This window comes from Candoia aspera, chromosome 2 (genome assembly GCF_035149785.1).
Source record: "Candoia aspera isolate rCanAsp1 chromosome 2, rCanAsp1.hap2, whole genome shotgun sequence".
In the NCBI taxonomy this organism is placed as follows: domain Eukaryota; kingdom Metazoa; phylum Chordata; class Lepidosauria; order Squamata; family Boidae; genus Candoia; species Candoia aspera.
Genome location: NC_086154.1, coordinates 152,678,631 through 152,705,756, shown reverse-complemented (window position 1 = coordinate 152,705,756; position 27,126 = coordinate 152,678,631). Strand labels below are relative to the sequence as shown.

The window sequence follows — 27,126 nt, the reverse complement described above, 5'->3', positions numbered from 1 at the left end:
CAGACGCTGGTTTGCAAAGCAGGTTCTGGTTTATTTCAGGTTAGGTACAACGTTGGTAGAAAAAAGCTGAGAGTGACAGGAGCGCGCCGGTGCGGGGTTTAAATACCCCGCGCCGGTCAGCGCCCCCTCGCTCTCGGTCACGTCACCCCCCTTTGTCCCATGTGTTGCCCTGCCATTGGTTGAGGGTTTCCAGGATCGCCCATCCTCAGGTTTTTCAATCTTCTGCTGATTGCTTTCAGCTGGGCGATCCCCGTTGCATTGCCGCTGATGGCTTGGGTGGCTCCGTGATCCGTTTATCTATTGTCTGTTAGCCGTTAGTCGTTGTGGGTTGATGGCTACTTAACTTGTCCCCCTTCACCTATTTCCTTGTCATTGTCATGAGTGCCATTGCGCTGATGACTTTAGCTCAACGGCACTCATGACATAATGGAATTCTCTTCCCCCTTTCCCCTCCAGCTCCACATATTTTGAGTTGAAGATTTGATTTGGTTTAATAAATAAAGCAAACCAATTGATAGAAGCAGTTGTGAGATACTGAGAATGGTGGTTAGTAAAATTAGATGGCAGGTCTGTTTGATTATAAACATCACTGCAAAGCTAGACGGCAGAGATACCAGGTTTATAGGTTTAGGGTGTTGATTTTACTGTGACCGTGAATACAATATCCTATTGTATATTGACTTCATAGCTTTCATCTAATTTTAACTGTTACTAATTTTTGCTTGTTTTTATTGTGGTTGGATCATGCTCTGGGGGATGTTATTAATATTTTGTTTGTTTGATTTAAAATAGTAAATTGGTTTTTTCAATTGATGGCATATGGGGCATAGCAGCCAACATATAAAAACTGATGTGCATTACTGTTTAGGAACATATGGCTATTAGATATCACCAGTGCATTTAATCAGGCAGCATTTGCTTGGAAGTATCCAAACAGCCATTCAAAAATGAATTTAAAGGAATGTTTTATTAAAATAGCTGATTCATTCTTATCCAACTGCTTGCTTTCTCTGCCCAAGCAGCTTCTGGGTCCACCTAATAATTAAACCTGGGTGCTAATCATTACCTGCTATACCACTGTGACTGAGGACCATGCAACTTCAAAGTAAATACCCAAACCGATATTGCTGAGTTTCACTCAAAAGTATTACTAGAAACAAAGAGTTTGTAGTGTCTGGACACCATTGCAGAATTGACAGAGACTTCACCCCAACCCATTTCCAAAGGAGCCAAAAATCGTCTTGAGTGTCATGTTCACTGATTCAATGTAGGTTGTATGTCGTAACGTTTCACATGCCATGGCGCTGACGCGTGTTTCTCTTTGGGAGGGAGCTGCTGTGAGACCTTGTACCAAGCTCTGTATATGGAATCATTACAATGGAATGTGTTTGGAATTATTTTCTCTGTTCAAGGCCTTTTCCCGCAGACCATCAGAGACCGTTAGGAGCACCTGGGATTGTGAACTTGAGAAGATTCTACGGGGGGAGGGGTTTCATTTGCACCGAGGGTTTTTCAGTTTGAATTTGGCGCACTTTAATCATTCTCAGCTTTCTCTGTGATCCTGCATACTATTCTTTAATAAATCAGATATCTTTGAATTCCTGCTCATGAGTCTGATAGTGCTTTAGAATAGGCAACCACTACACTGAGGTAGTTACTTAACCAATGAAACCAGTCTGTTCCATGAGAAGCTCTGGTGGGGAGACTTAACAGAGAAGACATCATGGTCCCACCAAACTGGAAAAGGACCCACAGGGGCAGGTCTAAGGGACCCTTGGCAAAGTGGCTTCTGCTTGGCCTCACCCAGGTGGGCTTCCTGGATGGCATTTGGAAGCAATCTGATGGGCCTTTTAATTTTTTCAGCATCCTGAAACAATGTTATCAGGGGCATTGTGGAAAACAAAAATGGCAGTAGCCCTGTGTTGGAGGACTGCCTTTAAAGAGGTGCTGGTGCCCTTGTGGCCAGTTCCCCCCTGTGATCATGGCAGTGATCCATCGGTAGCAGTTAAAATTCTTAAGGGAAGTTCCTACCACCTATTTTGCTTTTAGAGGGTGATCCGTGGTTGCCAGATCCTTCAAGGACAGACCTCAAGATAGAAGTTTGAGAGCTGGGTGTGGGGGACAGATCTCTGCCTCATAGGTGGGGAGGGGGAAATGGTGAGAACTGTCCTATCACAACCTCAAATGAGGGAACAGAACTTTCCAGCTCAGCAGAAAATAGCTTCTCAGCCATAAATCTGGCTCTTCACTTGGAACCCAGAGCATGTCTTCAGAACACAAGACTTGATCACTGTAGGTTTAAGCTGCCTATGATGCAAAGGTAGACACCCAAAATTGTGGGGTCCAAAGTTTAAATTAGAAGATCCTTTTGTATACATTCACTCATGCCTTACCATTTTAACCTCCTAATAACTTTTTCTTAATTGTATTACAGGGTGTGGAGGGCTGACGCAAACAAAGCATTTAAACAAGTAATAAAAAATATCACTTGCAAACCCAGCAGATGGAAAGCAGACAGGATCTTTTCTGCTGAGGTTCTGGAACATCTTTCTAAAAGATGTCCATCTGGCTCAGCAAGTTCAGGAAGGAGACGAACCTTTTAAACATCTCTCTCTGGGGGTGCCCGGTTACACTGATGCTACATTTCTGCCAATCGTCCTAAAAGAGCTGCTGCTGCCTTAGTGAAATGATTCTGCCAGGTAGAAGTGTGTGTTCAGGGGAAACTCAGCAGGAAGGCAGGCAACTAATCTGTAACTAATCTGAAAAAGAGATCAACGGGCATTCTCTCCTGGAAAAGCTTCACTGAAAGGACCCAAAGCAGAGCTCTCTTCAGCAGGTCCCATTCAACTGAAGGTGGCCCGTGGAGAAATTACCTGTGGAGTAGACTGCATGAGCCTGGATGGATTTCACCTGGACTTTCTGTCCCACACAGCACCTTGAGACGGGGGGCAGAAAGCCTCTCCTTCTCAGTATAGATCGCCTTGCACTTTGTCCCCTGCACTCTGGAGAGTTGTCTTGTGACCAGGGTGTGCTGCAGCACTAGTCCAAGGTCCCAGAGTGCTAAAAGTCATCAAAATCGACTCTGTTCTGACAGTTCCACATTAAGTCTACAGCAGGGTTCCGGGTTCCTCAACCTCGGCAACTCTAAGCTGTGCGGATTTCAACTCCCAGAAGTTCAACTCCCATTCTGGGAGTTGAAATCCACACAGCTTAGAGTTGCCGAGGTTGAGGAACCCTGGTCTACAGTATCAGTAGAAGAAAAGGCTGCGTAGACACTGTACTTATTTCTCGGGGGTGGGGGTGGGGGTGGGGGACCTTCCTTATCTCAAATACACAATTTTAACATACTGTGCAGTCATGGGTTTTCAAGCAAGAGTTATTGCATAACCCAGTATATCCAGCCTGTGTTTTCACCACCCATTTGCTGGCTGAGCTGAAGAAATTTCACATGGGCTGACCTAGGTGAGCAGGTAATTTCTGTGCTCCCTGCAGCGAAAGAAACAGAAACGAAGCCCACACCGCATGTCCAAAGGACAAGCCAAAAAAAAAAAAAGTTGCTGTTTATGTTAAACTTTTACAAAATAATACAATAAATGATTCAATAAATAGAAAAAAATTACAAAATTACAGGATTTTTTTTTAATACAGGAAAACAAAGAAATAACCTCCCCCCACCCCCACCCCCCTTTTTTCAACTAACTGACTAGCTGGCTCCAAAGTGGAGCTGTGCAACACACCAACATCTCCACCAACACTAAGGACTGAGAGGTGCTGAGCACAGGACGCAGCCCCGGTCCCACGCACACAGAAAGGAGAGCCTCCTGCACCCCTTGCCTCTTCATATAGATATAGATATAGATATAGATATATATTAACTTTTTAAACATAATCTTGTCTTCACAATAATCTAATTAGTAGCATGAGCTTGTTGTGGTTTGTTCCTGAGTAGGTTTTATCCAGCAGAAAAAAAGTGGGATTTTGGAGCAGGATGTTTGTGGAAATACAGAGCACCCTGCTAGTGGCCACTTCGAACTCTCCCCCCCCCCCGCCCACTCCAAGGGGAACATCGGTCACTTATGAAGAGGCAGGCCAGCTACATTAGCAGCCCAGCCAGTTGCCTGACGCAGCAACATTTCAGGGATGCCAACTATGCAGACAGCACTCCAAAAGATGCAACTTCAAGATCCTCGGCACTTCCAAGGAACGCAGAAGGTGCACTTCTTGGATAGCCTGGCAGAGTTACTCAAGAGTGGCAAAATGTCTCATGTGCCATTGTCTTGGCCTGAAAGAGGGGAGACGTTTTGAGGTATGAACTGCCTATCTACCAGCAACTCCGGAGGTCTATGCTGGAGAAGACAGAGAGTAGGAATCCTTCAGTTGTAGGAGTCTGAGGGGCGTTAACTGGAAACAAAGCTGAAGAGGGACAGCTACAGAGTAGGACACTAGCCCCTTTGAATGTCCTTGGTCCCCCCCCACCCGCAATGCAAGCCAGGGTCTGGAGCCAGTCTGTGACCCCTGAGCACAGTTGAGATAAAGCTGAAATACTGACAGATTTGTGAGAGGACGTATGGGTGGTCAGGAGGTGTGCCTGGGATAATCTGTGAGAGCAGAAAGGTCTCCATCTGTATAGTCAGAACAGAAGACTGAATGACTGAGTCACTTGGTTTGGAGTCATTGATTGTAGTTGCTATTATGTGGATTAACATGACAGTTTGGGGGAAAGGAAGGAATGTAATGTGCAACTGAGTCCATGCTGAGGACTGGTGCTTTTCTGGTCTCTTCCAAAGGTACCATTCTGTGAAAAATAAGAAGTGCCTGGCTGAGCACATCTAGTCTGTCTACCCGCTTTGTGGAATTCAACCAGATAAACCCTAGAATGTATCCCATCTGTGCTAGAAGTCGAATAGTAACTCCACTGCCAATTCTCCCAGCAGGAAATAGTCCCAGCTATTCACTAGTCTTGTCTGAGGAATTCTCAGGCATGAGGGACTTTGTACCAGCTGCTTGAACACTAAGGGTGCAAAGAGGCAACAGGGCCTTGGGTAACACCCCAGTCCTGTAAAGGTATTCTAGGCTCCCAGCCACTTCTAAACAAGCAGAATTTGTTACTAAAGATACACAGAAGTGTGGGGCCATAGAGAAAGGAGGGAGGGGATAGAGAAGCAGATTTAACGAGGAAAGAGGAGGTATGACCCTACCCATCTCCCCCTAACTTGCACACCTAAGTCAAACCTCCACCACTATCGCATTTGAAATATAAGATCAGAACAGCAGCTGTGAAATTTCACAGGTCTTTGATGCCCACCATCTGCAAGGCCACACTGGGCCCAGAGCCTTCAACAAAGGTGGGGAATTATATAGTTAATACTGAAATTGGAAATCTTACAACTCAAGTTCAGGCTCAGATCCTTCCTGCACTACTGACAGGGCCAGTGAAAGAACGAGAGAGACCTTTGACTCTTAGTAAGAGTCTGTGCCCAGCACCAGAATTGCAGACCCCCCTCCCCTCACTTCTGAGGCCCCAGCCTGAAGCCCAGCCCCACCTGCTCAATTCTACTTCTGGGGACGGGAGGAGAGCTCTCACAGACAAAGAGTTTCTGAATGCAGGCAGCAAATTCAGGCTCTGCCCAGCCACGTATCCAGAACACTCGTGCTCCAGGGAAAACCGATCTTTCTGCCCCACCCTCCAAGCCAAAGTGCTTCTGATCAAGGGGAAGAGATGTCCCTTTGATTGCTCCCCCTTAGTCAAAGCATGTTTTCCCCAAAGTGCCCCCTAGCCAAAGCGTTCCCGTACAAGCAACATAAGTTTCTTCTTGCCCTTGTAGGTTTGTTTGAGGTTGTCAAGGAATTGGTTAAAGCGTAGGTGCCCTTCGTGCGCCATCAGGAAAGTCTCGCGGGCTTTCCCCAAGAACTCAATGAATTCGCCATAGTGCCGAGGGCTGATGTGGGTGAGGCGTGAATGGGTGGTGCTGATGTAGGCAGCCATGGCTGCTTCCAGCAGCTGGCAAAGCGGGGCTTTGTCCATGGCAAACAGCTTCCCACCAGTACCCGTGCTTCCGGCCCCACGGCGCCCTCCACCCATTGAAGCAAGGCCTGGGGGAGGAAGGCTCCAACGGTGCAAGATGTCAGAGAGCATGGGGGCACACTGCACACTCTTGATGACAAGCGGGACAATGGCGGCCAGCTCGTCCTTCCCCAGGGACTGGCTAAGGGAGCAGGCCCAGAGGACATCATTGAGTGCAGGATGGGTGTCCTGGTTGAAAGCGATGCTGAGGTGCGAGAAGGCCAGGGTAGCCAACTTGTAGGCACGAACAGGCAGCCCACGGTGCTCCATATACCGGGCTATGGTGAAGAGGTGGGAGTGGCCCATGCCAGCCGAGGCTGCCGAATCTAGCACAATCTGGTAGGCTGCCTCAAAGGCCGCGTGGTTCTTCTCACATAGTGTCAGGGCTGGCAAGGCACAGTTTTGTGGGTCCTTCATGGCACACTGCAGTGCCAGTGTCCGGGCGCAACTGCACAGCTCATCCCGTTGCCCTGTACTCAGGCTCAGCCTCAGCAGTGTGGCATGTGTGGTCCCAGTCACCGCCACAATAGTTGTGGCCTCAATAGGTGTGAAGAGCGTGTACCAATTCTGCATAATGTTCATCAGGGCCTGGACTCCTAAAAGCAGGGAAAGTGGGAAAAAACTGGGGTTAGCCACAAGGTCCCCAAGTACTCCACACATTCCAAAGGGGAAAACCAAAAGCCAGCATGGGACTTATGCGGAGGAAAGCAGAAAAGAGCCAGACCCATCCTAAAGTTCTGGGAAGCCTCAAAAGACCCCAGAATGAGCACATGCCCAGTATTCCCATTTACTCACCTATCTCAGTTGCACAGCTGACCAACCAACGAACCATTTCCCTACGACGCCAGGTCATTGTGTTGAGTGTCATGCGCATCACCTATGGGAGAAGCAGTGGAAAATGGGCAAAATGACAAGGAAAAAACAAGGCATATTGGGAGCCACACACTACCATACATGTCCCTTCTGCACAGGGCCCAAACAGTTTGCTGCTTGTGCAACCCAGCATCTGTGTCCATGGATGTCCCTCAGGTGAAACAACTTCCTTGCTCTAAGGTGTAATCTGGAAGGAGCGATGAATGAATGGCTGTATCATGCCTTGCCTGCTAAGAAATGGTATGTCTGCTCCCAGGAGAAAGATGAGCATAGATACACTGAAGCATTGTGCTTCACCTGAGTGCCAAGCAAGTAGATCAACACAGGAGAACTGGAAAGTCCCAGGAAAGTCACAGCAACAATCAAGCTGCCAGGGATCCATTTCAATAACCACTACTTATCATAAGGTAGAAGCCAGAATCCATTAAGAACGAAGGCCTTAAGAGGCACCTAGAAATTCTCTTCCCATCTGTTTCAAAAAGGCATGAACAGATTGTACCCTAGCTTATTGCATGTTTCTGGGAGGAGCAGATACTCGTATCTGGATTTCTCACCACCTGCCAATACATGCCCAGCTGAAACAGTTGAAGATTTATAGCAGGGCAGAGATGACAAGCACTGAACACCCAAGCTTGACACATCCAGAAAAATAGAGCAGCCCAGCTATGATCCCCTGGCTCGTCCTACTTTCTTCTTCCCCTGAAAACACAACATCAGAAAAACCCCAGCCAGCACTCTCAGGCAAACCCTCTACTCCGCCTCAATACAAGGGAGTTTGTTCAATTTATCCGAATGTTTCATTGGGGGGCACAGTGATGATCAGATCAATAAATGGAGAATACATAAAACAAGTTTGAGGAGGAAACATCTGTTAACAAAACATCAGAGAAAGCATGACATCTATTTCTAAAAATACAATTAATAATTAATAATTAATAAATATTTATAATTATTTATAAAACCATAAACACTAACACCGCTTAAGAATATGGAAATGTCTGATTCATCCTGGTAGGAGCATGGTTTCAGCAGGCATGGAAGGGGAAAATAAATTAACTGAGCAAAGAGAAAATAGTTGGTACGAATAAGTCACTAGCCAGAGAGATACATTGCTACATTATTCGGAATCTATTACAGAATCGTGTCAGATCTTTAATCAAGAATGATTCTAACAAAAGAGTACAGATTAAGTTTTTTGTTACAGATCTCCTACTGCAGCCTTCCCCAAATGTGTCCTCCAGATGTTTTGGACTACCATCCTTCCCAAACAACACCCAAGTAGCACTGAGGAACTCCTCCCAAAGAATCAGAGGCATAATTTGTTCAGGTGTACCCTCACCTGCAGGCCAAGCTCCAGGGAGATATTAAGTAAGGTGGTATCTGGAGGCGTGTTGGCTGGCGTGGCAGTCTTGCAGGCGTCCTGGGCCAGTTTGAACAGCAGGGCTGGGGAATGAATGTTCTGCTGGATGGAGCCCAGGACCATGCGCAGCCAGTTGGGGTCACCTGCAAGGAGTCATAATAAAAGTCCACAGTATGAGATGCCTTCCTTGGGGCTAAAGGCAGGACCCAGTCTTCCCCCTTGCTATCCTGAGTAACAACCCATTTCTGCTTTCAGAGGGGAAGAAGTTGAGTCCCAGATCACTGACTTCTCCTCTCCTCCAGGACCAGATCTACCTTTAGCAGCTGTAAGCATAGCCGATGCTAGCTCACACTGCCGAGTCTCTAGGTGGCCAAGGGTGAACCAGCGGGGGAAGCGATTGGCCATCATGGAGTCCAGGGGATTCTGGTGCAAGATGTCATTAGCTGGTAACACTGTCTCCAATACAGGAAGCCTGGGGAGAATGGGAAGGAGACAAGTCATGCTGCCACTGTTCTAGAAAAATACATTAACCAGCAGATGGAATGAGCAGGCCCCAGTAAGGGAAGATTAGCTTCAAGCAGATCCATGGACAAATAGTTAATGAGAAGGGGAGGGGAATCAGAAACAGGAGATGGCCCACAGAAGAAATTCTTTGCCAAGCAAACGTGGCTTTTGGGGCTCTGATCTGCAGCATTAAGCAGAAGCTGGAAACAGCAACCTGGAGGAGGAAGGCATATAGTGGTAGAAGGCATAGAAAATCAGTCAATATACAGCAAAAAGAGCAGAGGAAACAAAAGCACAGCGGAAGAAGAGGAGGGGATATGAATACCTCATGGCTCTCAATGCCAAACGGTAAGCCAACTCGGGATCATAGGGCAGCATGGCAGTGAAGAGGTAACGGGCAAAAGTGTGCATGGGAACACTCTCTCGGAACACCACCTCGCCGAATCCACTGAAAGGCCCTCCTAGGAGGAACAGATACATAGCTGATTAACAGCGACAGTCTTACAACCCAGCTCAAAGCATTCAACGAGATGCCTGCTCCGTAGGAGAAGAGGAACTAGGCAAGGTGAATAATAACCTCTACACAGATGATGAACTGGTTGACAGTGGCTTTGACCTGTTGGTATTCCAAGTCGTTCTGTCCCCCATCCCCCAAGTCCCCCCCATCCCCACAGAAACAGCATCCCAGAAGCCTGTTTGTGCAGAAGGCTCTTGAAGAAGCCAGTACACCCTTAACCATCAAACTCCTCTTTCTGCCAGCTTTTCAAAAACTGGCCTTGGCCCACTGACATCAATTGTACCACCCTGCTGTAACCAGGCCCAGGTTCAGGCCCTGTGGGCAGAAGTTTAATACAAGCACAGCTTGCCATTTTAACACTAAATCAGAAGCAAGATGGCTTAGACTGTGCTGATACTGCATACAGAGAGTAGGAAGATGCTGCCTCCAGTGTACTGGGGTAACTTGGGTGTCCATTTCAGAGCAGTCTCAAGTTGTTTGCAGAAGGAACTCATTTTGCCTTTCCTCTGGTAACTCATTTACCGAGTCGCTTCACTGTATCTAGTTCCTCTGGACAAAAAAAGGCTCATCCTCCTCCCACAGTGCATCTATTCCTGCCTTTAGAGACACGGCCATGGGCATCTCATCTTCAGGATACGGGGGCAGCAGAGCCCAAGCCTACTTCACTAACCATCCAGCAGCAAGGCCGCTTGCTTGCGGAGCACAGGAACCAGCCGCTCGTCCAGCTCCATCTCATCTAGGAGCCCAATGAGTTGCTCCTCGCTGCGCACCACCTTGTCCTGTGCGTAAAGGCCCTCTGGCATGGACCGCTGCTGCCCCAACCCCAGCAGGGCCACCTCCAGGGCCAGCATGTAGTATGACTCGCCAGGGCTTGAGGGCACTGGGATGTGCTGATAGAGGGCCTTCTTGGGCTCTGCTGGAGAATCTGGAGAGGGACAACACGGAGAGAACAGCTGAGGAAGGACAGGAATCAAACAGCAATAGCTCACCAGCTTATCTTAAGTGTGGACATTCTCTTCCCTGGAACCACAACTCACGCAAGTGAGAAGCTCCTGCACAGATGCACCTCCATATACGCAAGGACCCTTTCTCATCCGACAATCACCCCTCCTCACTCCAGCAAGGTCTGAACCATTTCCCACAGGTGAAAGCAGTCCCTTATAAGGAAACCATTGTGGTCCCTGAAAATCTGCAGTGGAATGTGAGAATGACCTTGGAAGACGGGGAAGAGATGCTGCCTAGAGAATGACCAGATAAAAGGGGGAGGAGCCCACAACTGAGTAACAGAGAGAGAAAGAAACTTAGAAAGGGACCGCCCTAGCTGATCAGGCGGTAAATAGGGAGAGCAGGAGATTTGTACTTTCAGACTTGCAAGATTCTGTTAATGTAGCCTTACAATAAAGTAGAATTGGCTCATCTGGTCGTGTTTCCTGTCTGGTCTACTTGGAAGGCTGACAGATGTGTAGGCTAGGACTGCAAGACAAGCAGAGCAGAGCTCTAGGGAAGGATTGGCTATTTCACCCCCACACTTGGTCTCCTTGTCCCCCCCACATGTACATATCCCACAATACCTGGGAAAAGGACCAGCCCCTCATCATCCATTCGACAGGCCTCCAGAAAGGTACGACAGAGACAACCAATGGGGTCCAGAGGGTGCCCAACCCATCCTTCCAAGTTGGTAATGCTGGTTGTGCCTTTGTGCAGGAGCTCTGAGGAGGAAAAAAGCGGGGAATGATTCTTCAGAAGTCAACCCTCATGTTGTGATTTCACCAGCCCCATTTGGGCATCTGAAAACAATTCTACACACTGCAAAGCCAATGAAAAAAACCACACAAATGCATCTATGATCACTAGAGAAACGATGTATGAAACAAAGGCAGAAAACCCCAGCACCCACTGCTCAGACCTACTAGGCACCATTCTTTCTTCCCGCTGTTTATTTAAAGAAGCAGAGGGCTTTAAACAAGTTATGTCCACTCACCCCCTGTGCTCTCCTTTGAAACCTGACCTTGGACTGAGGTACCTGCACATGCCCAGGGATAGCTCTGTGCTTGCCCAGGCTCCAGGGACTTCTGTCCAAAAACCCTTTACTGGAGATGCTGGGATCTGGTATTAGGCTACCAAGCTTCCTGACTTAAACTGGCCTCCCTGCCCACCCACCCCACCCCTTTCTTTGCCTGCCACCCTTGCCTTTCTTCTGCTGCTTGTAGCTGTCCAGCTGATGACGTCGCTGCAAGCGCATGGCATTGACAACAGCCACCGCCAGGCGCAAGGCCTCACGTGGGTAGCCATGGGAGCGCAAGGCATCCACCCGTGCACAGGCCATGGGAAAGGCATCGCCCAGCCAGAGTGGATGGCCTTGGGGGTCAAAGCCCAGCTTGTCACCGCCGCTCTTCAAAGAGACACCGTAGCAATCACTGCTCAAGATCTTCTGCAGGTGGCAGTCCCCCCAGCGAAGCTCAGCAGCCTTGATAGCGCGCCCAAAGACTGTCTGCCGGACAGTGGCTGCCAAGGAAGAAACCAGTTAGAGCAGAAGTTGGAAAAACTATGGAATCTTTTTTCCCCTCCAAAACCCAAATACCTTTATTGATCCATTTTCAAACAGATATACATACGTAGAATAATAGAAAGCAAGAATAAGCAATTTACCATACACGCAAAGGAAAAAAACTTGAAACAAGAAAAAAATACACACACACACGCACACACAAGCAAAAATATAGTTAATAATAATGGTTATAATTATTATTATTATTGCAACTATATCCCAAGTTCACCTGATTCTGTAAATCTTTAAAAAGAAAAAGTAAAACTAAGCTTTTAATAGTAAAAAATTATGGAATCTTGCCATCAGAAGAATATCAGGTTTTTTGTCTTCTTCCTTCAAGACTGATTACTGACTATGCAGCGTTTTACAAGCTTTATCTCAGAAGAATTGCAGATGACAACCCTGACTGCGGCCACCTGCTGAGTGTGACTGAGGTGGCATTGAAGGCTTTCCCCACTAAGGAATTCCAGTGTGACTTTCCTACCTGTGCTGCGATTCGGGTTAGTTGACAAGCTGCTGTTCGTGCCAACACTGTCACAGGAGTAGTTACCCTCCTCCAATGGACAGATATCCAGCTTATTCCACTTCTTAAGAAGCTGCAGCCAAACAGCCCGCTCTTCCAGCTTACAATGTGGGCTCAGAACCACACACACCCACAATGCACCTAAGACACAAAAAGGATGTAACAAATATCCAGGTGAGCATACGGGCATAAAGTCAGATGGGGAGCCAAAAATTACAGTCCAAAGTCAAATGAAATGACAGTGGTGTGGAAGCTAAGCAGACCGTGGACAGGCCAACGTCCTGGGGGGGAGCCCCATAGAAGAGCTCCAGCATGGAAGAAAGGCATACATGCATGAAATAGCAGCATAGCATACTATTTAGTAAACGAGTGGCAGCAGGACTCAGAGCAAAGATGCAGGAAGCTAACAAGAAAGGAAAGAACACATACTGTAATGATGTAATGGTTTAGCTGCTGGACTAGGATGGGGAAACCTGGTTCAAGTCCATCTTCAGCCCTAACAGCTCACTGGATGACTCCAGTCACTCTCTCTCAGCCCAGCCTATCTTACAGAATTGTTGTGGGGTAAATAGGAGGAGGGAGCATTATATATCCCACCTTTAATTCCTGGAGGAAAAGCAGGATATGAATCTCTCTTTGTCTCTCTCGCATACACACACTTTCTCTCTCTAAAGAAGGGCAAGTTAGAAATCAGCCTCTTGGACAGGACAAAATTCTGTCCACAGGCTAGTGGTTTAGATCTAGCACAGCTAAGGAATGACCTGCTTTTTCCGCTCTATCCCACATAGTGATATAGAACGATAGGCTTTGGGTTTCATGGCACAGGAACTACTGGAATAGGGTTTTGTTAAAAAAAATCTGGCTATAAAGCTCGCACTTCACTATGGACCAGTTTTTAAGACTGATAACACCACCATTAATTATTGTGTGATGGAAAGCCTGCACCCTCCCATCACCCTCATGTTAGGACGATCCTGAAGGTTATCCATTTTGACATTTGTCTCCAATCTTCCTGTCTAGCTAAGGCAATTTCTCAGGTCAAGAGCCCATCAAGTGTCATACTGTACACACTCATTCCCTGTAACTTTCTCACAAGTCTACAATTAAGAAAAAATAAATAAACTTTTAAAAGCTTAAATGGTTTGTAGAATTAGTCAGTAATGTTCTTTTAAAAAAAGAACAAGAAAAACAAAACATGTGACAGGGGAGTTAAACATCATCTATCTAGGGGCAACTAGCTTTTCTTTTCTTCAGGCTCTGGCCTCATGTTTTCAAACTTCTCCTCCAAACTTGCATTTTAAAAGAAGAAAGCTTCATTTCTGCACCAGCATCCAGAATTCACCTAATGTCACGAAAAGCCCTGGCCATCCACTCTTTCAGGCAAGCCCTTCACCTACCAAGTTCATCCCAGAGCTGCCGGCACTTGTCAGTCATGCCTGCTCCCTGCTGCCGCCAGAGCGCCAGACGGGGATCCTGCAGAAACTGCTCTGTCATCAGGATAAGCATCCGTGCCCCATTGGAATCCCGCATTCGTAGCATTTCCCGCACCTGGAGAAAAACAGAAGTGACAACTGGAGAGGAGAGGGACAGCCCCCCCCCAAAACCCAACAACCAAACTTCGTTGCCTGTCAAAATAGCAAATCAATTTCCCCCAATCTACTGCCTTCCAGATGTGAAACTCCTAGCATCTCCAGAAAACATGGTCATGCTGCCAAAGGTGACGGGAGTCATAATCTGACACATCTGGAGGGACCACATTAGAAAAGGCCATAAAGCCATGAAACACTGTGGAAATCCCACCTTCCATCTACAAATGGAGCTCGACTTCCCCTTCTGATTGCACTGAAGGCAAGATACTTTAGTACTTAAAAGCCTTACATTTTAAAGCATGTAGTAAATGTTGCCTACATATGTATAGGACAGCTTTCAGATCACCTCCTAGTGCAGGCTGCCTCTTCACTCCAACTCTGCAAGCATCCTCAACCCAGCATCTGCAGGCAGCTCTGCCATAGCACAAACCTAGAAGAGGGCCTTTCCCACCAGCCCTGAAGGATAAAGCCCCAGTTTACACAAAATGGTCTTTGAATGGAATCACTTTCCTGTTGACAGGGTGGTGGTTATCTCCACAGTGAGAAAGGGAAAATCCTTCCTCCACGGTAATGGGGAAGAACGGTGACATAGCTCCACTAACAGATGAGTGACAGATGGCAGGCTCTGTAACAGATGGACGTCAGCCTTTACCTTGTTGAACATGGACTGAAGCTGCTTGCTTGCTCCATAATAACCCCCATTGGACAGTAGCTGCTTCACTTGTTCTTGGATCTGCTCCTCGTCCAGGTGCCAACAGTTTGCATCCTCAATGCCTGCACCAGCTGTGGGATCTGGAGCTCCTAGGAGGAGATGGCCAAAGTATTAGCTGCTACATACTCCTAATCTTAACCCTAACCTTGAGGGCATTATACTTTTGTAGAAATTAACTAGGCCTAACCTTCTGCCTAGATACTAAACACAGCAAGTACTTTCAAAATGATTCAGAAGAAGTGCTTCAGACATCTGTTATTCATTAAGCCCACATTTTTCAGGTTTCTACGGGAGACTGACAAAAAGATGCTACTGTTTTACAGAATCAATTTATTATGATTAAGGCAGCAGCACCATTTTTACACTTGAAGAGTAGCCTGAAAAAGGACAGTCTCTAACAAATCACAGAAAGGTGCTGTGTTCACATGAGTTCTGATGAACGTCTTCTGGATTATTTTTAAAGTAAATTATTTTTAAGGTGTCTATTACTATGCCATGTGGGACGCGGTGGCGCTGCGGGTTAAACCGCTGAGCTGTCGATCGGAAGGTCGGCGGTTCGAAACCGCGCGGCGGGGTGAGCTCCCGTTGCTCGTCCCAGCTTCTGCACACCAAGCAGTTCGAAAACATGCAAACGTGAGTAGATTAATTGGTACCGCTTCGGCGGGAAGGTAACGGCGTTCCGTGAGTCATGCTGGCCACATGACCCGGAAGTGTCCTATGGACAACGCCGGCTCCAAGGCTTTGAAACGGAGATGAGCACCGCCCCCTAGAGTCGGACACGACTGGACTTTACGTCAATTACTATGCCATAATAATAATGTATGATTATTATGCCTCCATGGAGAGGGGGGCATAGTAATCAGTCTTTAAACTTTCATTATTAAGAGACGATGTTTGCAATACCAGCACATGATTATCTCAAAGGACAGATTATATACATTTTAAGAAGTTTATTATGGATGGAATGGAACCAATCAAAGATCCATTCCCTGTGCAGTTGAATGAAATTTGCTTATCATAAAAGTTGGAACTTGCAAAAGCCCAGAGAGGGAACAGCAAGAGCTACAATAACTGGAGCCATATAAGAAGCCATCTGCGGACCTTTTTCAGTGGACGTCTGAATAATGATCTGATGATACTAGAATGTGATGGCAGGTTGACCTTGTATCACACTGTTCTACTAATGGCAGTATGGTATTGTTATACTATGATACACATGTATTTGTTTGTAACTAAGACACTTTGCCCATTTATTTATTGCTTCCCCAACCTGGTGCCCTCCCAGTATACTGGGACCTAGACACAATCTGGAATTCCCAGCCACCTCTGGCTAGGATTGATTGGAGTTAAACTGCAGCACACTTGGAGGGTACCCAAGGTGGCCGTAAAGAATGAGATTTGGGGCTTTTATTCAGCCGTCAATTAGGAAGCCTGGCAATGGGTTCTGGGTTTCCCTCCTCCATTGCAGTCTGATAAAACAGGGCTGGGAACAAGTAATGGAGGCCGGCTGCCAGAGCCCCAAACTACAGCCATTCTCTGCCTCTCCCCAGGATCCAAGGCCAGCCCAGCTTCATACCATGCACTCGGTTAATTTCAGAGCCAAGCAGAAGAATCTCATCAGCAAGCCTTTGAGCTGTTGGCAGCACTTCTGTGTGGTGGGCACTGATCAGGTACTGCACAAACTTCTGTAGCTGATCCCGGTTCATCTGGGACAACGTCTCCGAGATAGGCAGGCGCAGCTCCACCTGGTGGGCGTGCCGGATGCGGTGTAGGGACAGGGCCACCACATGGGCACAGTAGAAGATGTCCCGATTGTCACAGGCACAGCTCACTGACGTGATTTTGCAGCGGTCAAAACTGATGGAGACATGGTAACTGTGCTCTGGCTCACTGGGGCCTGGCGGTTCTGTCACAATACCACTCAGGTGGAAACCTGTGCATTCAGGAAGAAAGACAAACACCAGCAGTGAGTCTACAATTTGACCACCTGGAGCAAAAGTCCAAACAAGTCTAGAAGGCTGGCATGAACGAATGGCAACCGTGATCACTTTTACTAGTAGAGTGGGCACACATGGATCGGATTCTGAGGTGTAATTAGGGTGTCACATCTTAGGACCCTGAAGTAATGCCACAAAAGCTGACCCACTGCCCATACTGGGAGAGTCATCCACAGAAGTATTAACAACAACTCTGCAGTGAACAGAAACTGGAAGACTGACCAGGAATCTGACCCACAAGGGAACCAGACAGTTTTGGAAATAGCTCAATCATAATACAAGTCCTACTGAGATAGTATTGCCAATCCGGCGGGTTATCTAGGTGTGGGCTTTAGAGTGAAGCACATCAACCCTCCCCGAAGAAGACAAAATCATATCCCTCCCAAACTGGGAGCTTGTTCAGAGCTGCTCTCCAATGTACATCCAGCTCAGTACTTTTGGAAGGGGTACTGGGTAAGTGGCACACACCCAAATAAAAGGGGTGGAGGCAGAAGGCTCAGAACAGGGCCACAGGAGGGGCTGCTGTATTGTACTGACCAAGCGGATGAGTCATATATGATGAAAACGGACACCCTCACCAAACCAGTTGGGCACAAGGCCACACCCCCAACCCTGCTGTGTCACTCCATAGAAAGGATCCTCTGCTAGTACTGCCAGCTTGATATGGGTGACTCACATTAACTGCCTGATCTGGACCTACACCCAGGTGAGACTTGCCCTCACCTCTGGGGCAGGAGAGTCACTGGCTATATTTGGAGTTACTATAAATAGAAAAGGGAACTTCCAGAGGAAAAGGTACATCTGAGGTAGTCAAGCGTAACCAACCCCCTCATCGTGGAAATGAAAAATGCAGATCCACGGCTTTGCAAAATTACTTTCATCCTAGCACAGTCTAGGCATGATACAATATACCACACTAGGAGGAAAAAACAAAATCTAGGGTGTACACAAACGTTCCAAGTTGGGGCATATGTCCCTAGGACAGATCTGACTACTATACCAGAGATCACATGCACTGTTTTGGTAATTTGCCTATGACACGCTTGCTAAAACAGCCCATGTTGTGCTAAAAATATGTAAATCTTTGGTGCAGTATTCACATAAATGATCTTTATGTGAATGATCTTTGGACATATTACTTCTGTTTTCAAATACAAAGATAGCATATTCCCAAAAGGTTCTTGCACTAAAACTGCAAAATGAAATGCCATTACTCATGATTTCTATTAACCTTACTTAAGTATATAAAGGACTGGACCCTAGCATCTTTTCTCCTGAATAATACTTCCTTTAAGATTGATAAGCTTAGGAATAGACTCATTTGACCAATAAAAAGCTTGTATTAGTTTACAATTCCAAATGTTGTCCTGTTCATCAGATATACTCTCCTACTGCTGTGTCTCCAATTCAAGACCCAAAATATGTCCTGAATTTCAGCTTCCATCATTCTCAACTAACACACCTGTATTTGTTTCCTATCACATCAGAAGAACATTGGGTCAAAGGAACAACAGAAAGTAGTGAAGAAGCTGCATAGGACAAGAAATGTCTGGGCTGAAGAGGTACATCCCCAACTGAGTTTTTAAAGGACCAGTCTTGGGGCCTATTTGACTAATATTTTATTGGTGAAAAATACACTATGTAATGAAACCTGGAGGACAGAAAGTTATAGGCCTTTCTTTTCCTCTAGAGTTGGGATAAGGAAGGTGAATGGATTATTTCATCAAGCAGAATGAAAGAAATGGAATGAAACCCACATATTCTGGAACTACCACATTTTAAATGATTAGCAAAGAACTGGTCATATGAAAATAATAGATGAAGAAAGAAATGAATCCTGCTCAGTCACACAATGACTATGAGCAAACAGTGTCATGTAATTGCAAAGTATGGATATGTCATTCTTGGCTACCCAAGGTGGGAGGACGTTCAGGAAGCTTCAGGAAGCATTCATATTTCTGTATAGCTTCTCGCAAGAGCTCATCAGGAGTGTAGTGCTGGTCACTCGTTTTCAAAGAAAAAGAATTTCAGCCAGAGCAGGTGCCAAGAGCTAACTAGTATACTTATAGGAAAGGTTAAGCTAAAGAATAATGATTCAAAGGAAGCTAAGATAATGATACCACAAAAAAAGTATTAACTAAAATGAAATTAATAAATTTAGACCAGAAACTTGGGAGTTGTTAAACATGCAGTGGTGTTCAATTCTATGAAATAATTATTCCCATCTTTGGGCCACCATTTTGCATCTGGTCCTACCTCTCCAGCTATCGTTTTTTACTTCTCTCTGTTTGGGGGATATCAGATTATACAGTAAAAACAACCAACAAGTAGATGGCACTTGACTAAGTCTGCATACTCGGCACTGAGGCCCAGAACTGGAAACAGGAAATAGATTTTAAAGTTAATGGAGAAACATAATGACTGTTCAATTGCTCATAAAACAGTCCAATTCTCATCATCAAGCTCTTATTATTTACTGAGCACATCACTAAAGGAAAACAAGTTTTTAAGTTTTTGTAGTATTAGGATCTAGCTCTGCTGTTAAACAAATAGGGCATTGCAGTGTTCGCTCTAATTAAGAGACTGATTGTATTATTTGGTGTAAGAGAAACACATTATAGAGATGTTTGGAGAATTATGTATTTTAATTACTCAGAGCTCATACTTTTTAAAACTTGGTTATATTTTTAAAAAGGCATTTAAATGTGCACATTCAGATTCTTAGCAATTGTACCAACAACTAAAAGTCCAAATAATGAGTGTTCATTCTGCCTTAAAAATCGCTGCCGTAAAGTTACAGGGTTTTACTGTTGCTTTTAAAGACAGTGGAATGTTTAAGACGAAAGGGCACATCCCACTGGCACCAGGGGCCTTAACAAGATTATCTCTAAGCATGAAAAACTGATGCAGTAAGCTGTGACAAGAGGCTTATTATTCAGGGTTATACCATATCCACATGGTGGGGGGGGGGAGTCAGCTATAAGCTCATGGAACTCTCTGTATACATTCCTACAGTGTTCTTTGCAGGTAGGGAAGCTACAAAATAATCAAAATAATGGATCTAGAACCAGATTATGTAATCATTTAGTACAAGAGTTGGGGACTACATCATTTCAATTTTTGCACATTTATGTTCAGTTTCAGTTTAGAAAGAGATCCGCTATGTACTGTAATAATTTGTGGAAGCATTGTGTAAAATGTTCAAATGTGGAATGGACTGTGTAGGCTGTATATACTACAGATGAAATAAATCTAACTTTCTACAATTGGGGGCAAAGAAAATATAACTCGTATGCTGGTCTATGACCGAAATAAAATAAAATTGAAAAAATGAAAATGAAAATATAACTCTCCAGAAATCAAACCCCCATTTTCAACTACATATTAAAAACTAGAATTTTCTCAAGTATACTTACAGCTGTTAGGTTTTGGTACTAGAGCAAAACATTACCTTTTCTTCCTGTTCCCCTTACAAGCGGCAACATTTACAGCACCATAATATATTAGCATGATCCATATTTATTCTGTGTCATTGGAGCATCAGTAACCATGTGTAGATGACACGGCTCCAGCTTGTTTCAATGAACTGCATTCAGGACCCCTTGGGCATATTTGAAGCTAACCCTAAGCAAGTCCTGCTATGCCAAAACAGGCCCAACTTCAGAATAACAGCCTTTAACATTTTAACTTTTAGGGGGGTTTTTTCCAAAAAGAAAATATGTTTTGATCTGTTTCAAAAGCACAGAGTTTATTCAAAACATTTAACATGCAAGCAGCCCTGCAAAACTAGCTGTTCCCTCATTTTGAATGCTTGTATCATGAAGCTGAGAGCCAGTCTGATGTAGTGGTTAAGGCACCGGGCTAGAAACCAGAAGACCATGAGTTCTAGTCCTGACTTGGGCATGAAGCCAGCTGGGGGACCTTGGGCCAGTCACTCTCTCTCAGTCCTAGGAAGGAGGCAAGGGCAAACCACTTCTGAAAAACCTTGCCAAGAAAACTGCAGGGGCTTGTCCAGGCGGTCTCCAAGAATTGGACACCACTAAATAGATTAAAAAAAAGAATCATGAATCGTGAAGCTAAAGCTTAAATAACTTGAATGCATACAGTAATGCAAAGACTAGAGTCACTGGAGAAGGTCCTGATGCTTAAAAAAATGCATGGCAGTTGAAATCATGACTGACAGAAGACAAGGTGGCTAGATACAAGCACTGATGACACACATTTGAGCTTAGAAGAGTTCAAAGAAACACTGAACGACTGTGCCAGAGAAATTATCTTGTCAGGACCCAAAGAGCCAGAAACAGCTGAACAACAACAACCTTTTTTACTATTGCCAAATATCAACCTTTCTTAAAGGAAATTTACTCTATTTAACATGAAAAAAATGAAGTATGTACAATAGAGTAAGCTGCCATGAATTTGTCACTGGTAGAAGTGAAAGAAGAGCAAATTACTTTGCCCTACCAATTATCCTTTAACAATATACTATCTGATTCTTGCTTTTTTTGATGATAGGCTAAATATAGACAATACTAGCTTGCAACCTGCAACTGAAACACCCAATCTGGTCAGCTGCAGAAGCTATTCTTTCCTTAGGTAAAAACTGAAAAGTAAGACTTCATACACTGAAACGTTTTGCATCCGGTCCTTAATGGTCCCTTCATAAAATTCACTAGACTGCATTTCTCTTGACACTGTGAACTTTCTGAAGCCCCAATTGGGAATAGGCAAGCGTGCGCCAACTCTTTCACCAGTCTGCGAACTGGAAGGGTCATTGCTGATTACACCACTAGGCACTTTTTCCACCATACATCATAGCTTCTGATGGGTAAAAGACCTGGGAGCTAAAGTGCAGCTGTCCAGAATCTGAGAATTAACAGGGGAGGTGTTATGAAACTGCTTTGACTACTATATTTATGGCAGGGAACTATTTATTGCAAATTAGATTTAAATTCTGGAAGAGTCTGTCTTCAGCCAATTCCATTTGGTGCCCTGGCTTAGGTGATCCGGAAATCCGCCTGCAAAATATTTGGTAAAACGCACTTGCTTTTACAATGGGATTGTGCGATGGCTCCAGCATGCCTCCTACTGAAGGCCAGTGAATGACAGGTTCAAACTTTTAAGATAGATGGGATCAAACCAAAGGGCTCATATGTCAATCAAACGCAAAAGAGAATACGTCAAATTTGGCAGGCCCCTGGCCTGACACTACATTGTCAATCATTGCCATAAAGCAGTCAGATCAGGGAACAAAAACCATCTGCTGAGGTCCTGTTAAGTGACATAAGAAATGCTGACTTGCTGTTGTAGAATGAATAGTGCAGTCCAAGAGGAATCCAGCCATTTTCTCATTACTTTGCAAAGCTGTTACCAGTACTTTGGAAATACCAAATCTGCAAGGCTTAAAGCTAGCCTAGAGATTAGAAGGCTTTCTGAGCATCTCTCAGAGGAGTTCTTGCACTGAATTCAAATGCTGTACATCCTTTATTTTGTTTCCTCTTCCACTCAAGAGGCAAGCTAATCTTTTGGCCAGGATTAAGAATGATTCATACAAGCCAATATAATATTCAGCAACTCTTACCTAGAGGTATAAACTGTGTCCACTTAAAAGTACTGATTTACTGTTTTGAGCTCTGTAGAGTTTGATATAACGTGCAATTAAATGAAGCAGGCATGGAAGTAGATTTGCAGTCAGTGAGCAGTTGCAGCTGAGCTGTCACTCAAACAGGGAGCTGCCTTTCAATGGGCAACCAGACACAGAAAGCAACCAAAAGTTGGTGTCAACTGCAGAATAAGGCAGCCCTTGATCTTCAATTGCACACTGCCTCTGACCATGAAGGTTCCATTCAGGAGAGCCAGTTTGCTCTAGTGGTGAAGGCGCTGGGCTAGAAACCAGGAGACCGTGAGTTCTAGTCCCACCTGAGGCATGAAAGCCGGCTGGGTGACCTTGGGCCAGTCACTCCCCCTCAGCCCAACTCACCTCACAGGGTGGTTGTTGTGGGGAAAATAGGAGGAAGGAGGAGTATTAGGTATGTTCACCACCTTGAGTTATTTATAGAAGTAATAAAGGCGGGATAGAAAATTAAATAAATAAATAAAATGTGTAATTCTACCATGGGCTTTCAAGAAAATTGAAGGCTGAGGATCACTCCTGGAAATTTCTATCATCTTACTGAATTTCTGTTACATAGGGATCTGTTTCCTTTTGCCTGTCTTGATATTATTTTAAGCCAGTTTCACTGGAGAAGTGGATATCTGTCTCCCATCAGCAAAAGTAAAAGACTCCGAACTCTGGTAGAAGGGTACCCCAAAACCTTTACCAAATGTCCCAACCTTATAATTTCAACGTCTCTCATTACCAGTCATCATGAACAGAGTTTCAAATGCTGAATTTCCTCACCACCACCCTGTTTCTCCCTCCCTCCTCAGACAATGTAGATACTGGTTAATTTGAGCAGATTTTGTTCTCTATCGTGTTACTGGGATTACATCTAGCTTGAGAATTTAGCAATTTATTTTTAACTGAATCCAGCATATGCATAAACCCTTTGTGTAACTATTATTTTACCCAATTCTTCATTTCATGGCTTGGTTATAACCAGCACCAAGTAGGAGAGAAGGTCAAATATGTTTTAGATGTTTCTTACGTAACTCTGTGTTCTTCAGATAGGTTGGGTCTCCCCTTCTCATAATTCCTAACCAGTGTTGGCCGTGTTGGCCAATCATATGGTCTCAAACTAGAACTAGACAAATGGATGGAGGTTAGAGCTACCAACAGCAACTAGTCTTGAATCAAATGCTGGACTGTATCAGCCTTTTTTCTGATACAGCCAGTCTCTCTCTTTTTTCTTCTGACTATATCTACTGGAATGTACAGAAAGTACAGAGAGCCAAGCTGCGGAAAAACTCCTTAGCCTTTACAGAGCCAGAGCTACCCACCAAACCTCATTGGGTAAACTAAGGCTAACACAGTTATCTTAAAACACTTAATTGCCAAAGCTGCCCATGAGACCTGTGGAGCTAACTCCTGAGTAAACTCATACAGAATGCACCACAGCAAGAACACCAAGATCCTAGGGCATAGGATGAGTCTTCAAACAATCTGTATGCTGATTTCTACATAATATATCATATTGATGAAGTACATTTCAAGTCTTCAATGTGCTGGATGTATTAACTCAGTAATCCCTACAATCACCCTAAAGTAGGCAGTATCAGCTTCCTGTTGTACAAGGGTGGGTGAGCACAAGAGAAAAATGGACTGCTTAAAGCCACTAAGCAAGTTTACGGCTGCAGTGCAAGAGGAACTGGGGATTTCCTGCTATGCAGCTCCCACTCTAAGCCACTTCATCAGCTTTCCACAAAATACTCTTTGTTGAACAAGTTTTGAACATTTATAACAGTACTAGAATATGACCTTGGATTTCAAGACACAATGCTATCTCTTAGGCCCTAGTAGTTTCCCATAGCTCTGAACAATTTATGGAGTGTTGCAGTGAAGAAGACATACAATGCTGGCCTTTCTTTTTACTAGTGGAAAAAGACTTGGTGTCAGCTTCGAAGGGCGGAGGGGACAAGAAAGAGAGGGGAATGCAACTCTACAATCAGGTGCTAGCCATCCAAGACTAGGAACCTGTGCCCTTACCCCATAGAGCAATCTGTTCTTGCAATTGGTTCTGCAGCACATGGATAGATGGATGGCTAGAATTTGGGACTCTAACACTCCATAGGATGCTTAAAAATCTGCTTGCTTGCTTATACGGGAAGTAGAGATAAGTGACTGTCGCTTAAGCAGGTAGGATATAATGAGTTCAAACTGAAGCAAAAAGGAAAAGAGATTCAGTGACGTGCAACAGCTATAAATCCGCTGAGAGGATGGTTGCTGTTAACATGTTTTATGGGAAAAACTGAGCCAATCCAAATGTTATATTATCTATAGGATTATCTTCTTCCATTTTGTTACAGAACACAACATTCACCTATTAAAGCACATGCAATTTTAATAGTTATTAATGTAAATAAAAAGAGCCAGTTTGGTGTAGTGGTGAAGGCACCAGGCTAGAAACCAGAAGACCGTGAGTTCTAGTCCCCCCTTAGGCACAAAGCCGGTTGAGCGACCTTGGGCCAGTCACTCTCTCTCAGCCCTGGAAAGAAGGCAAGGGCAAACCACTTCCTAAATCTTGCCAAGGAAACTGCAGCGACTTGTCCAGGCAGTCACCAGGAGTCAAGCCTGAATCAAAGGCACCAAAAAAAAAAAAAAAAGTGAACACAAGAGCTTTGAAGCATTTGCTAGCACATCACCCACCATACAAGGCATCTCCTAGCAAAATCTCTGCGGCACTTCCAAGCACTTCTGAAAACATAAGTATTGAGAATGCCAGAGGTGTTCATGCTCTCAGAGCAAGACACGTAGAATAGGTCTAATCTCCAAAGAGGAATTTCAGGGACTAGTTCATACACAATCTGGGAATTCCAGGGAATAGCTCAAGCGTGTACTCGAGAATAAGGAACTAGAGGATAGGAAAAGTCCAAGCTAACACAAGGCGAACAGAAACCAGTGTAGATATTAATATTAATCTCAGCTCTATGTGGCCTACAGCTGTTTAGACAACCTGTGTTAATCAGCTAAGAAGGGCTACTTCCATATTTCCTCCTATATTCAGGCAAGTGACATACAGACAAAAACAGGCAGCTGCTTTGCAGTACGAGGTCTCAGAGGAAAGATGCCTCAGTGAAAACCTCGTGACCCACAGAGTCCGTAAGCATTTGGAAGGGCCACAGGAAAGAGCTGGATAACATGTTCCCAAGAACTCTATGTGGGCTGGAGGGGATACCACATACCACGTACCAGAATTACTACCATGCAGTAAAAGGAACGCACTCATTAGTATACTAACCCTGATTTACTCTATGCTTCACGAAGACATTTTTTAAAAAATCAGACTGCGTTTTTAGATCTCTTTAGTTGGGAGTACGCTCTTTTGAACACAGTGGGAGTTTTGAGTAGGCATGCATAGGAGTGAGCTACAACCCTTTTTAAAACCAATTGTGATATTTGAAAAATAAATAACTGTCCAGCAAACCGTTTTTCAGAGAGGAACATGGTATCTCTGGACTATAAAAGTGTAACTTTTTCTGGATGAAGACTACTTTTGGTTCTTGAGCAACAAGGCAGGACCTGCACTCAAAACGTAATGGAAAGGGCCACAACAAATACTAGATTTGACCTCACTGACATGTAATTAAAGTTGTAGTTAATGTAAGTACTCTCCAACGGTGCACAGTATTTAATCATGTTCCTTCACATTCAAATTATAATTTAAAAACTACTTTAGGGAACCTCAGGCAGCCTAAAGCTTTTAGGGCTGACATCTGGCTCTGGAGTCCTCAGGTTGTACGTTCCTGCTTTAGATTCTTGGATCGAAAAGCAGAGGTCAGCTGAGGGGGTTATAAGAAATTCCCAAATGAACTTCCATCATTATGGCAGTAGGCAGCCTCAGCAACATTTGTGCTCCAACTTGCTTTAATATATAGAAAGAATAAGGAGGAAAGCAAAGACCCTTTGTTCTACAGTGTAGGTGGGTATTTTGGCTGTTTATAGGAGCCCATCCTACAGAGCTCACTTACAGAAGTCTATAAACAAGAGGGTAGCTGAGAGATATCCAGAAGCAAGCTCTATTTATTGTTAATACCTGTGGAGCTACAGTCTTCTGCAGTCAAAACACTAGAAATTGCTTAAAGAAACCTCTGTAACATGAGAGAGAATGAAAAATATTTTCTTGATGGACAGAGATCCCTTCTCCCCCAGCAGAAGGCCAATTACCTAACACAAATAATCATTTGTCCTGTAATCTTTCATAAAGGGTCCAATAAACAGCAACAATCCTAAAGGATCTTCAGCCAATAATGAAAGTAAAGAAATTTATTTGCCAAACAAAATGAGTGTATTCCCTTATCAAAACTCTGTATGCAATTACACACATTAACTGCACAAGGATAAAATGTGGTATTTGGCAACATGAGGAATTCTGCTCTTATTCAAAGAAGACTGACCTAGATGGTTCCTCAGAACTGCATGGCAGCAGATATTGGGCGAGCAGGCAGGGCAGGGAAGGGGGCAACCTTCCATGTTTAGTCTTCCAAGCTCAGGAGCAAGAGCTATGCACAGCTTCAGTTGGACATTTCCATGAGCTACTATGCACATTAACTGGGGCACAAGCGAGGCTTATTACTTGTTCAGTATTTCTTCATAATTTTCCAGAACAATTTCATTAGTCAGTGCACATGGCTATTCAGTATAGAGAAAGTGCACGCCACTCTCCAGTTCTGAGGCATTGCACATCTGAAAACTCAAATGCTACGTTCATGCATAGCATTAAGCCATGATTTGCTTAATCCATTGCTTCTCAAACTTTTTCCTTCATTACCCAAAACCACTT

The 27,126-nt window shown here is 44.7% G+C and overlaps 1 protein-coding gene across 1 annotated transcript in view; it reads right to left on the bottom strand.

Annotated features, from left to right (window-relative positions):
• Positions 1-4,044: 4,044 nt before the first annotated feature.
• Positions 4,045-27,126, bottom strand: part of ZSWIM4 (zinc finger SWIM-type containing 4) — a 31,944-nt gene continuing 8,862 nt past the window's right edge. Inside the window, exons 3-14 of the mRNA XM_063294341.1 lie at positions 16,267-16,623; positions 14,631-14,779; positions 13,787-13,937; positions 12,351-12,530; positions 11,509-11,823; positions 10,890-11,027; positions 9,989-10,243; positions 9,127-9,262; positions 8,612-8,769; positions 8,277-8,440; positions 6,860-6,941; positions 4,045-6,660 (exon numbers count right to left, since the gene is read on the bottom strand). Coding sequence (XP_063150411.1) covers positions 5,774-6,660; positions 6,860-6,941; positions 8,277-8,440; positions 8,612-8,769; positions 9,127-9,262; positions 9,989-10,243; positions 10,890-11,027; positions 11,509-11,823; positions 12,351-12,530; positions 13,787-13,937; positions 14,631-14,779; positions 16,267-16,623 — 2,972 coding nt within the window. The 3' untranslated portion in view covers positions 4,045-5,773. The remainder of the gene's footprint in view (positions 6,661-6,859; positions 6,942-8,276; positions 8,441-8,611; positions 8,770-9,126; positions 9,263-9,988; positions 10,244-10,889; positions 11,028-11,508; positions 11,824-12,350; positions 12,531-13,786; positions 13,938-14,630; positions 14,780-16,266; positions 16,624-27,126) is intronic.